Source organism: Mustelus asterias, chromosome 1 (genome assembly GCF_964213995.1).
Source record: "Mustelus asterias chromosome 1, sMusAst1.hap1.1, whole genome shotgun sequence".
Taxonomy (NCBI): Eukaryota; Metazoa; Chordata; class Chondrichthyes; order Carcharhiniformes; family Triakidae; genus Mustelus; species Mustelus asterias.
Genome location: NC_135801.1, coordinates 58,051,947 through 58,065,132, shown reverse-complemented (window position 1 = coordinate 58,065,132; position 13,186 = coordinate 58,051,947). Strand labels below are relative to the sequence as shown.

The window sequence follows — 13,186 nt, the reverse complement described above, 5'->3', positions numbered from 1 at the left end:
GCACCCCACTGAACGTCAAACCAGAGGTTCAAAGTTTACTCACTAGGGCAGTCTGAAAGGCAGGTTGAACCTTGCCGTTTTTGATCTGCTACCTCTCCACCAAAGGCTTCCTTCCTGGTTTTATGGGTTATCTATGATCAAAATCCTTCTCGAATTTCTTCGTCTACATATGCTCCCAAAGAGAAGTTTCATTTTAACTTGTGCCAGATTTTTGAGTATGCAACAAAAGTTTGGAAAGTTATGTCATTTTCAGATAATCTTTGGAGTACTGTGACATTGCAGCCTACCTTCGTTAGCCAGACTTGAATCAACCTTACAATGGCCGTTGGCAGCCAGACAATGTTAAATATATTTGAATGTCAGAGGTGGCCTGAGTGATTGGTGTAAGATACTTTAAGTATAATATTTCATTGGCTGGACTGGAAAAGTGGTTCTGGAGAGTGCAGGCGGCTAGGGGCTAAATTTAAAAGCAGAACCTCAAAGGTAATTATTTCTGGATTATAACCTAAACCACGAGCAAATTGGAGTAAGGTAAATGTGAGTCTCAAAGATTGGTGTTGTAAAAGTAGTTTGATTCATTGGCCACTGGCACCAGTACTGAGGAAAGTGATGTGTGTGTGGCAGGAAGGAGTGGAGCGTACAAATGTAAGATTGCGCCTGCAGATTAAACTAGAGGTTGTGAAAATAATAAAAAGAATTAAAAAAACACTATCTGATGGTACAAATAGAAATAAACAGGTATAATCTAGTTGCCATTCTGAAGATGTGGCTGCAGGGTGGCCAAGGCTGGGAACTGAATGTTCAAGGGTGTTCGGTATTTAGGTAGAATAGGCGAAAAGGAGCTGGGGTAGTACTGTTAATAAAAGATAATGAGGATTATACTAATATATATTAGTGTGAATGAATCTTTGATCAGAAGATAGAGATGTAGAATTAATTTGGGTGGAGTTAAGAAACAGCAAGGGCAGCAAACATTCATAGACATGTTTAGGGTACCAAACTGTAGTGGCAATGTAGTGCACAGTCAAAATCAAGAAATTAAAGGTGCATGTAACGAGTGTAATACAGTAATAGTGGAGACTAAAATCTACATTATAGACTGGGTAAACCTAATTAGCATCCTGTGGAGGATGAATTCCTGGAATGTATGCAAGATGGTTTTCTAGAACAGTATGTTGGGGAACCAAATGGAGAACAGGCTATTTTAAATCTAGTATTTTTTTTAGCTGTATCTAATCAAATCCAATCAAAGTCTAATTCAGAGTCTCAACCAGTGAGACATTACAGATCCAAGCTGACAAGACAGGCAAGCCTCTTCCTGTCTTGGGCTTGGTCTACATGATCCAAGCTGATGGGAGCAGCGTTGCACCCCCTCCAGTGTTTGATCTCATTTGAGTCTTAGCCAAAAGGCCTAGATACCGTTTTTAAAAATTGCTTCAAATGAAGCCTCAGTGTTACCTCGTTGACTTCAATCAAGCGCAGGACAACAAAACTATACTTGATCTTAGCCAGAAGATCTAGTATTGGTATACCCACACCAGATGTTATTTGCTGAGCAAACCAAATTCCAGAAGGAAACTTGTCTTACTGACCATAACCCCTTTTTTTTGTAGGATCTTTAGGAGAAACCTACTGATCCCAAGAACATAGAATTCCACTCGCACTTCTGTGATTTTGAAAATTAGAAGATTTATTAACAGGAAGAAAAGAAAACCTAAGCGCACAAGTTCAAAGTTACACAGTTAAAAAATACTTGTACAAAATCTCCCTATCCATTCCCTAATGCAAATTTCTAAACATACCCTATATATATATATCAATCCACTTCACCATGGCCTCTTATTATCAATGTATGCATTTGGCACCGTTACCCCTTTTACCCCTCAACTCACCCAAGCAAGTTGTAATTTTTCTCCAGTTTAATTAAATCATTATACACACCCAGTCTTCTTTACAGAATAACACCATATTCCCAAAAAATATATTTTTCAAAAATCCATCCTCTCCATATTGTGCAATGAGAAAGGGTAAATTGATAAACTCCTTGTAAAAGACCCTCCTTGGGTGAGTAACCGTGATATGATAGAATGTTGTATTAAGTTTGAAATCCATAACTAGGATCTTAAATCTAAACAAAGGATGAATGAAGGCACGAGGGACAAACTGGCTGTGGTAGATTGGGAAACTGCATTCAAAGGTATGAAAGTAGACAGGCAATGGCTAGCATTTAAAGAATTAGTAGATGTTTTACGACAAATTTACATTCCTTTGAGGCACAGAAGCCCAGCAGGAAAGCTGATCTAACCATGGCTAACAAGAGAAGTTAAAGATTATATTAGATCAAAGGAAGAGACTTATAAAGTTGCCCAAAAATAGTAAGCCGGAGGATTGGGAGCATTTTAGAATTTAGCAAAGGAGGACCAAAAAACCGATGAAGAAAAAATAGAATGTACATGTTAGCTAGCGAGAAACATAAAAACAAGCTGTAAAAGCTTCTACAGGAATGTGAAAAAAGGAATAAGTTATCAAAAACATAAAGGGGCCCATTACAGGCAGAGACGGGAGAATTTATAATGACGAATAAGGATATGGCAGACAAGCTAATGTGAGGGACTAAGAAAATCTCACCCCGTATATTTTGTAAGTAAAATATGAGATATGCTCATTGTCCAGTTCGATTTTTTTTTTTAAAGAGATAGCAAAAACCTAAAATGTCTGTGATCCCAAACAAAGAAGCTACCTGGCAGTATTGGGGAAATGATCAATGTTATTGCTGAAGAGCCATTCATGACCTCCTATGGGCTGCATAGTCAAAATTTGAAGAGATCTATGCAATCAATGCCCATCTACATTTCATAATCCAGGCTGGCCAACAGGAGTCTGCTCGCCTACTAAGACAAAGGGCTGCACAACCTTTCTTTCAATTCTTAATGGTTGGGACATTAAAATCTCAGAGACCCAGACAAGGGATACTATCCTTTGTCAAAGACAGTGGAGAGATGGGAATCATGTAATGTGGGTTTCTGCTTTGTGCAACCAGTAATATTGACTTGCTGACCTGCAAAATCTGTCTTTTATCATCTGACTCGTCGTCTCACGGACAAGGAACTCTGCCTAGGCTGGACACTTGGTCCCATCTACATTGCACCTGTCGGAATTCATAAGAACATAAGAAATAGGAGCAGGAGTAGGCCATCTAGCCCCTCGAGCCTGCCCCGCCATTCAATAAGATCATGGCTGATCTGACGTGGATCAGTACCACTTACCCGCCTGATCCCCATAACCCTTAATTCCCTTACCGATCAGGAATCCATCCATCCGCGCTTTAAACATATTCAGCGAGGTAGCCTCCACCACCTCAGTGGGCAGAGAATTCCAGAGATTCACCACCCTCTGGGAGAAGAAGTTCCTCCTCAACTCTGTCTTAAACCGACCCCCCTTTATTTTGACCAGACTGATTTACCTCTGCATCATGTGAAGTCGACAATGCCAGAAAAGTGAATTATTATGAACTCTGGAATCCACATGAAACAATATTTATTTTCGTTGTGGTCTCTGCATTGTAAATATTTATTTTCTCTTTCTCTCTTACGGTATGAATGCAAAGGAGGCAACATTGCAACCCATATTTTGAGTGTTTTGCATATTAATCCTTTGCTGTGGGTTTATTAATAGAAAACTAGATCACCCCAAAACTGACAGGTTGGGAAATATGTCACTGCTTATAAAGGGGGAAGCAAGTAAGGAACTGAGAGAAATTTTTATTCAGTAAAAATGTGGTACTAGAGAAATTAATGCAACAAAGTTGGTGGATCTCCAGCTCCTGATGATCTATATCAAAGAGTGTTAAAAGAAGTGACTGTAGAGATTGTTGACATTTTAGTGATAATCTTCCAAGATTCTCTAGATTTGGGAACTATTTCTGCAGATTAGAAGGTAGCAAATGTAACTTCACTGTTTACGAAAGAAGGGAAGGAGAAAATGGGGAACTACAGACTGGTGAGCCTGACATCAGTAAGGAAAATGCAGAATTTATCATAAAGGAAATGACAACTCAACACTTAGAAAATAATGGTAGGAAATAATGAACGGATTGGGCAGAGTCAACATGGATTTATGAAAGGAAAATTACATTTGACAAACCTGTTAAAGGTTTTTTGAATCTTCTCAGTGCAGAAAGAGGCCCTTCAGTCATCGAGTATGCAACTGACTTTCAAAGAGCATATTACCCAGACCCACTGCCCCGTCCTATCTCTGTAGCCCCATGCATTTACTGTGGCTAATTCACCTAACATATATATCTTTGGACTGTGGAAGGAAACCAGAGCACCTGGAGGAAACCCACAAGGATGCAGAATAGAGAAGGGAGCATCAGTGGATTTTCAGAGGACTTTGATAAGGTTCCATGCTGGAGGTTAGTCAGCAAAATTGGTGCACACAATGCACCAGGAATGTACTGGCACAGATTGAGAATTGGTTAATGGACAGAAATTACAGTAGAAATAAACAGGTCATTCTTAGGTAAGCAGGTTGTAACTTAGTGGGTTACGGCAAGGATTAGTACTTGGGCCCAGCTATTCAAAACCTATATCAATGATTTGGGTGTGGGGACCAAATGTAATATTTTCAATGACACAAAACTATATGAAAATGTGAGTTCTGTGGAAGATGCAAAGAGGAACCAAAAGGAAAAATTGCATTTTCAGACTGAATTCATGATGCAAGTCAACATTAAACACCCTGCTAACATGGTAACAGAGGTATGGAAAAGTCTTATGCTTCCACCTCCCCATCACTCCTTTGTCCCCTATTAGTCAGGAATACTTCTGTAGACCATCTTATTTAATAATTTCAAAAATTAGCCCCAGATTTTGATAGTCATCTGCCCTTTGGAATTCGAGTATTTTTTTCTCATGATGACTTTAGTCCATCTGAAAACTGATGACAGAGTACAATCATTTCATTGTAAAGGGAAAAGTTATGAAGGTTGTGCAATTATCATTTGGCAAATGGAAATAGTTTCTGTAAACTTGGTAGGACCAACTTTATTTTGCTAATTAATGAAACAAGGAGAAATTTGGTTATGGAAGAGCAATTCCAAAGCAGCTGCGCCCAGTTAGAAATGTAATGCGTTGGATGTATTTCTTCTCTGGTTTGTAATTTTCTTATTGGTGACAGACTGGCACAACTGGGTAGTACCTTCTCCCCTTAATGAAGCCCCATTCTGGACGAATGGATATAGTAAAGCCTGGCATTTCAGTGCATGGCTTGGGTGTTACTGTATTGTTGGAAGTGCCATGTTCTCGTATGCTATATAGGCCATCATCTGCTTGTTCAGATGCACATAATGAATCCCATGTAATATTGCAAGAAGAGCAGTATGTTCTCCTGGTCAACATTCTTCCTTAAACCAATACCAAAAACAATGATCTGCTAATTAATCAATTTTCTGTTTGGCAGAAGCTTGACAGTTTACTGTTCCATGGTGCATTATTTTTTATTCATTCGTGGGACATTGTCGTTACTGGCTGGCCAGTATTTTTTGCCCATCCCTTGTTGCCTGAGGGCAGTTGAGAGTCACATGTAGGCCAGACCAGGTAAGGACGGCAGATTTCCTTCCTTAAAGAACATTAGTGAACAATCAACAATGGTTTCATGGTCATCAGTTGATCCTTAATTCCAGATTTTTTTTTATTGAATTCATATTCCACCATCTATCATGGTGGGATTCGAACCCGGGTCCCCAGAACCTTATGGCACAGTAGTTTGCATTGCTGCCTCACAGCGCAAAGACCCAGGTTCAGTTCCGGCCTCGGGTGACTGTGTGGAGTTTGCACATTCTCCCTGTGGCTGTGTGGGTTTCTTCCGGGTGCTCTGGTTTCCTCCCACACTTCAAAGATGTGTGCGTGTTAGGTGGATTGGCCATGCTAAATTGTCCCTTAGTGTCAGGGGGATTAGCGGGGTAAATAGGTGGGGTTACGGGGTCAGGAGTCTGGGTGTGATTGTAGTGGGTGCAGGCTTGATGGGTCGAATGACCTCCTTTTGCACTGTAGGGATTCTATGGTTAACTGTGTTTCTGGATTAATAGTCTAACAATACCACGAGACCAACGCCTCCCCTAATTCTCCATGGCATGTTTCTACCAATCCAAGTCTACTTGCCAACCAAATCAGCACTATTTTCATGCTGTCTAATTGTTCCCTGGTATTCTTGTGAACTGTCCTTGTAAGTTCAAGATGAAAAATTTCAACGCCATGTCTCCCCTTCCTCCTCCTCGACCCCACCCAGGTAGTTTTAAGGTCACTGTCATTGCTGACTCTTGTTTTAAGTATTTAATGTAGCGCTGCTTATATCTGCTATTGAAATTCCTTCAAACTTATAGCACCTTAAGTGTGTTTTTGTTTCTGACATGGGATATCTCCACTTTCTTCATCCACAGAATTTCAGTACCACTGCTGGAGTGATTGCATAGACACCAAACTTATTATCGAACTACTATTATGTTGAATGAATGCTCAAATATTAGTATCTAATTGAAGATGAATGAGGCAAGATGGAAGAAAGAAGAACTTGCAAACCTCTTTTTATCAGCAGATAGGAAACAGGGGCAGGAGTTGGTCATACCGCTCTTTGAGCCTGCACCACCATTTATTAAGATCATGGTTGATGCCCTACCTCAACTCCACTTTACTGCCCTAACATTGTATCCCTTGATTCCATTAGAGTTTTTTAAAAAAACCTTGTCAAATTCATCTTTGAATATATTCAAAAACTGAGCATCCATAGCCCTCTGGGGGTAGAGAACTCCAAAGATTCACAACCTTCTGAGTGAAGAAATTGCTCTGTTTCCATTCAAAATGGCTGTTCCTTTATCCTGAGACAATGACCCTGAGTTCTAGACATTCCTGTCAATGGAATCATCCCATCAATATCTCTACTGCCAAATCCACTCAGAATCTTACATTTCAATGAGATCATCTCACTCTTCTAAATTCCAAAGTTTAAGCCAATTCTACTTGATCTTTCCTCATAAGACAACTCTATAATTTCTCTAATCCCAAGAACAATCTAGTGAACCTTTATTGCACTCCCTCTTAGGCAAATATAGATGACAAGGCTGAACACAGTTCAGATGTGTTCTCATCAAAGCACTTGAAATTGCAGCAAGATTTACTACTTTTGTACTCCAAAATGTGACGCACCAACCTGGTAAACCTATAATCCAGGACTTGCACTCATGCTGAGCAGGGACACAGCATGCTATGAACAGAGCTAAGTGATCCCACAACCAGTGGATCAGATCAAAGTTTTGCAGTCCTGCCACATGCAGTTAAGAATAGTAATGGACATTAGTTGTTTAATGGAAGGAGGAGCAGGTGGCATGAGCACCTCCACCCTCGGTGATGTCAAACCCCAGCACTCAAGTGCAAATATAAGGTGTACTTGGATATATACTTACTTGAGTTTTTAATATTAGCCATACTAGGAATTTTAATGGAAAGCATTTCTTGAAATTTTCTTGTGCTTCAAAATGGTTGCCATCCACAATCTTGGTCTTGGAGGAAATATCCACGGTATATAGGAATTTATTCTGCTCTAACTGTCCCTCATTGAGTGCAATCACATGATTCAGCATTTCACAAGGTTTAATTTTTCTTTAATATATTTGATAAAGTATTAAACGGTTATAAATTTTGTTTTGTATTACCACTTCTACAATAGATACTTTTTTTTTTAGAGAAAAGGAGATGAAAAGGCACAAGACGAGCTAAAGCCATATCAACTGTTGATGCTGAACTACCACTTGGCCCACTTCATGTTAAACCTTCAGCCTTAGACTCTAAATAGCCTATCGGCTATTTTTGGGGACACCACAATCTGAAAACAATTCGATGATAAAAATCAGTAAAAATGCATTTCTCCCCTCTCAATCTCTCAAACCCTATACAAATCAGTAAAAAAGAAAGGTGCACATACTGAAAAGGTGTGCACCATGATCTCTCAATTGTTGTGAAGCCAAGCTGTGTTGAGCATCATATTGTTTAAAATCCAGGTTTTAATTTTAATAGCTAGGCTGTCAACTATGAAATTAACAAGGTAGAAAGAAGGTTTGCTTTAAATAGCACCTTTCACAACTTTAATTCCCAAAGCACTTCATAACCAATGATTTTTTAAAACGTAGCTGCATTTGTAGGGAAAAGTGTGCAAATAGTTTTAAAAAGAGTTAATCTTGATGTTTTGAATTAAGAGTACCTCTGCAGGAATTGAAGTCCTCTTATAAGTGGCATAAAAATGATTGCTTTTTATGATGATTTCAATGTTTGCACAGAGGGGCTGCCCAAGCTGTCCAATTTTCTACTGCAGCTTTTGACTCCCTAAGGAGTTCTTTGTGACTTATGGGCATATAACAGACAGGATTGCAATGCAAATCCTTGCTTCTGTTTATGAAAAGAGGATTTTTACATTGTGTGTGTGTGTACTTTGCGCAGCTGTTTTTTTTAAAAAACATTTTTGATCCTTCTGTAGATGTAAGATTAATATACAACATCCCACACTAGAATTGTTATTTCCTTTCTGGTTGCAATAACTGGTTTAGGAAGAACTGCTGCATTGATAAATATTTCATACAGCACACAAATGAGGTTTTAGTTGTGATAAGATAACCTGTCAGTATGCTTCATGTGGTGAAATGCATGCTGGGTAGACTGTTAGTCAGATTCACACTGAGCATGATGCAATGGCTGTTAAAAAGGCAAAATGAGACTGGTTGCTTATTTGCTGATCTTGATGCTTCTAGGGGTTTAGATGTGGCAATCGTATTCCTACTGAGAAGCGTGCAATGGTTAGGAAAAGGAAATCTGATTATCCTTTTCTACACTGAGCGAAGGAGAATTGCACAAGTCTTGATGCCTACTGGGAAGGGTAACTGGGCTGTTTAGTCTTTATTATTGATTGGAATGTACAGGTAACCTCTCAGTTAAAATTCTCTCTCCCTGTGGAATGCTGATACGATATTGGTTGGAGAGTAAATTCATTCACACTTTATTTATTGAGCCCAGAGCTCACTGTGATCATGAGTGGTTAAAATGTGATGCTTTTCTGTTGTCTTTCTGTATATCTTTATAATTTAAAAAAATAAATACTTTGGCTAATTATAGACTCTTGTGTCTCATTTGCAATTTGCATTGGACACTACTCACTAAAGCCCGGGTCTGTCATGAGGAATTTCTGATTTTGTAGCAGATGTTTGAAATGAAATGTTTTTACTAACATGCCATTGACAAATATTTTTTAAAATACTTGAGCATTTTGAGGGACACAAAGTAGTGTCTATAAAGCAGTTGGAATAAAAAAAACAACCAGTCTTTATTCGATGAATATATAGGTACATCTGTTTTGTGCCATTTTTGCAATTTGCATAGGTGTGCAGTTTTGTATATTAAGTTTAAACTGATAGAAATACATAACTGTAGTATAGCTAGTTAGAAAAATGTTGCATCTTATACAAAGAAGGTAGAGAAATTAATTTTGCTAGTACAACAAACAATGTTCTCTTGTTATCCAGAATACAAAACCAAAAGTGTAACATTTATTGGGTGAGTCATAATGGATGTTTAAAAGTGAAATTGTGAAAACTTGGACGATGTACGCTGTACTTTGTTTCGCTCGTTGACCACAACTAATTTCAAGTGTATTGATGACGTAAAAAGAATTGCTTGCATGCGTTTAATTTCGAATCTTGGGCTGAAGCTAAATTGAAAATACAAAGATTGTCTTAAAAAACATTTTTTCCCTGGAACAGTATACATTATGTCTGAAATTCTGACATTTAGTAATTCTGCTATTTAATGTATACTGACCATCAAGATCTTATTCTTTCTGGTGTTTTATCAGGTTCTCCTCTTCAAGCGTTTACTTTGTTTAAAAATCTTCAAGCAAAGTTGCTGATATTTATTAAAGTTTTCTGAAAAGTATTACCATTCTTTTTGAATAGTTGTCATAGAAGCAAATAATTCATTTGGCATGTTTATGATTGTGTGACATCAAAAACTAAATTGTTGATATTATTAACTTATGTATTTGAAATTATGAATTTTTGTTTGAACCTTAAGCTGATTAGATGCTTTGCCTCACATATTGCAACGTATACAAAGTACTAGATTTAGTGGCAGTGGAATGGTTGTAAATAGGAAACTGAACATACGCTTGACAAGAAGGATTGAAATGGGAAAAGATTTAACTTTAGAATCTAACAGCATAGTTTTCTTTTGGTATAATCAGGTTGCAATGATGGATCACTTCATATTTCATGCTGACAAGTTAAATTGCACATTTATCTTGCCCTGGGCAAGTACCAATATTTCATTGCATCCATCCCCAGATGGATCGCAATTGTGTTTTCAGGCAGCCTGCACCTAACTAACTAGTGACTTTTGTAAGCTAGTTTGTTAATAAAACATGAATTCACTGCAAATCTGTATTCTGTAAACCACAAACTGAGGAAGTTGGTTTTAGATACTTTTTCTATGTGGTACAGCACATTCTAAAACCGTAGTTTATAGAGCAATATTTCAATGTATAGTTTTCTTATTTGAAAAGCAGTTACAAAGCTTCTGGATTTGTATTTAAATGCTTTCATAGATCAGAGCTCCTCCTATGACATGCAGATTCACTATCTTTATGATAATTATTAGTATCTACCTAGCAAATTATAGGAGGGCTGTACTGTGTATACACAATCCACCATTAGAAGCCAAATGTTTAATACTGCTTTGTGTGAACGTTATATCATAGTATGAAGTAATATTTGATTAGGGTAAATACGGTAAGCTTTGAATCCTTATCCTTGCTGTTCTGAGGTGCTGTACTCAACATTCTGATAAATTAATTATTAATGTAGTTGAAAGTGACACTGTGCAGCAGATATTGACACTTCCATTCTCAAGTTGTACAGAAGGCTTTGTCGGTACGTAGAATTATTGGAATGATGTTTGCAATTTTCACTCGAGGTTTTATTTTAGAAAATGCTATAGAAAGTGGAAATTGAATTGAATTGTTCCCATATCAGATGATGATTTTTGTTTCCAATATATGGAGTAATATTTTAACATGTACATAAATTGAAATCTGATCACATTTTTCCATTGAAGCATAGGAATAAAAACAGGATCACCATTTAAAAAAGCATTTTTATGAATGACCTTTTTAACTAGTTCCTTTGATTCTTCAGGGAGGGATAAAATCACTACATCTGAGTTATATAAATCAGGATGATCCATGGTTTGAATTAGCTGACCTCAGGGGGTGTTATAATTGGTCACAGTATCATAAGATTAAGAAGAGAATTACTTGTCTGGCTGCTATTCCTTATTGCTAAATCATCATCCTTGCTCCAAGTGTCTTGCAAGGATAGGATCAGTTGTGGCTTAGGTGTCCTCCATATTTAAATAGCCCACCAGCACTCAATGTTGTGGTTCGAGCTGTGAAAACTAATCACATGGAGGGCACTTATGGAGCATCTCAATACCTGGGGAGGAAGGGAACAGCATTGTAGTTGAAAATTACAGAAGTGGATAAAAGCTTTTGGGCAGGATGATCAATAATTCTATTCTAGCATCTGCATTTTAGTCATTTACATGAAAAGATATTGAAGTATGTGTACACAGATGTAATTTGTTCCATAATAATGTTATTTTCGTTGTGAAATTCTAATTAATGCAAACAGATTTTACTATGAATTTAATTCTGTGAAAATTCAAACTTCAGTTATCTTTATTCCCTAACATTTTCTCTGGACCAAGTCTTAGCAAAGCTCACAAATATTTTAAAAGCAAAAGACTGCGGATGCTGGAAATCTGAAATGAAAATATTTTATTTGCTTTGTGTGATATCTATGGAAATAAATTGAATTGTACTTGCCTATGTCTAGCCCACTACTGTATGATTAAAATATTAGACCATAAAAGTTATTAACCAAACATAGTTTAATAAATAATCAGAATAGAATTTTAATTCACTTAAATGTTTTGTAGTATACAAAGAAATTGTTTTAATTTTAAGTTACATCAACTTAAAACATGTGAATATGTTAGTTCAAAACTTGTACAAGTGTGACAGTGAAGTGCAATTTTTAATTTAATCTCATATCCTCTGTTCTCAGGTTTCAGCAACTTGTACACCGTCTGCCAATCTGGTGAAGGTTCAAGAAGTAGCAAGCTGGCTGTTGGAAATGAACCAGGAATTGCTGTCTGGGGGCAGCAAGAGACGTCGAACTGGGGGATCCCTTAGAGGTAATGCCTCATTGAGTCATGGGGAGGAGGAGCAAATGAACAGAGTGGTGGAGGAGCAAGAAGGGCATTGTGTAAGGAATGCTGATGACAATGGTGCTGAGGCAAGCAGCAGCACCAGTGATGAAGCCCAAGTTGCTACAGCAGAGAAAGAAGAAAACAACAACCAAATCACAGTAGAGGCAAAGGAAGAGAACAAAGAGGAGGAACAAGAGGATGGTGAAGAGGAAATGGACCAAGACAGTGATGACTTTGAACAATCTGATGATAGTGGTAGAGAAGAAAATAGCACAAATGGAAATGATGTAACTGATCAAAATTATAATATTGATATTGCCATCCAACAGCCACTGGCACTGTTAACTAAGAATCAGGTAAGTGAGCATTTGTTTATGGTCGTGTAAAGCTGAACTGAACAGATGTTAATGTCTTATAATCAATTGAATTTATAGTGTAATGCAATCTATAAAATCTATAAAAAGTTAATGACGAACCTGTTCTGTTGTAAGCACAAGTATCGTTGTAAACAAATTGCAAATAGGTATTGATGGATTAAGGATCAACTGGGTAATATTTATGTACTAGTATGTTGCAAAACTATCAACACACCATTGTTTAGGTCCAGGACGCAACCCTTTTTAGCTGAAGAACTTTCTTTAAAAAATTGTTCAAAATAAAAACTCTTGAGATATGCAAGATAGGAAAAACTAAAGAATGAAGTAAAGGCTACTTAAAGTGGAAAAATATTTATTGAGAATCTATGGAATGCTATGCACTTACATGATGGCTGTGAAAAGTCATTTGCTTAAACTTTCTGACACATAGAAGAATGACTTCAGTTTTTATGGAATTTCATGTAATTTCCATCTTGTATGTAGAGCAAGCAAAAATCCAGTTTC

General features: G+C 37.4%; 1 protein-coding gene across 1 annotated transcript in view; it reads left to right on the top strand.

Annotated features, from left to right (window-relative positions):
- The window catches only part of LOC144493550 (uncharacterized), a 235,917-nt gene that overhangs the window by 212,938 nt on the left and 9,793 nt on the right, over positions 1-13,186 (top strand). The window contains exon 4 of the mRNA XM_078212643.1: positions 12,161-12,661. Coding sequence (XP_078068769.1) covers positions 12,230-12,661 — 432 coding nt within the window. The 5' untranslated portion in view covers positions 12,161-12,229. The remainder of the gene's footprint in view (positions 1-12,160; positions 12,662-13,186) is intronic.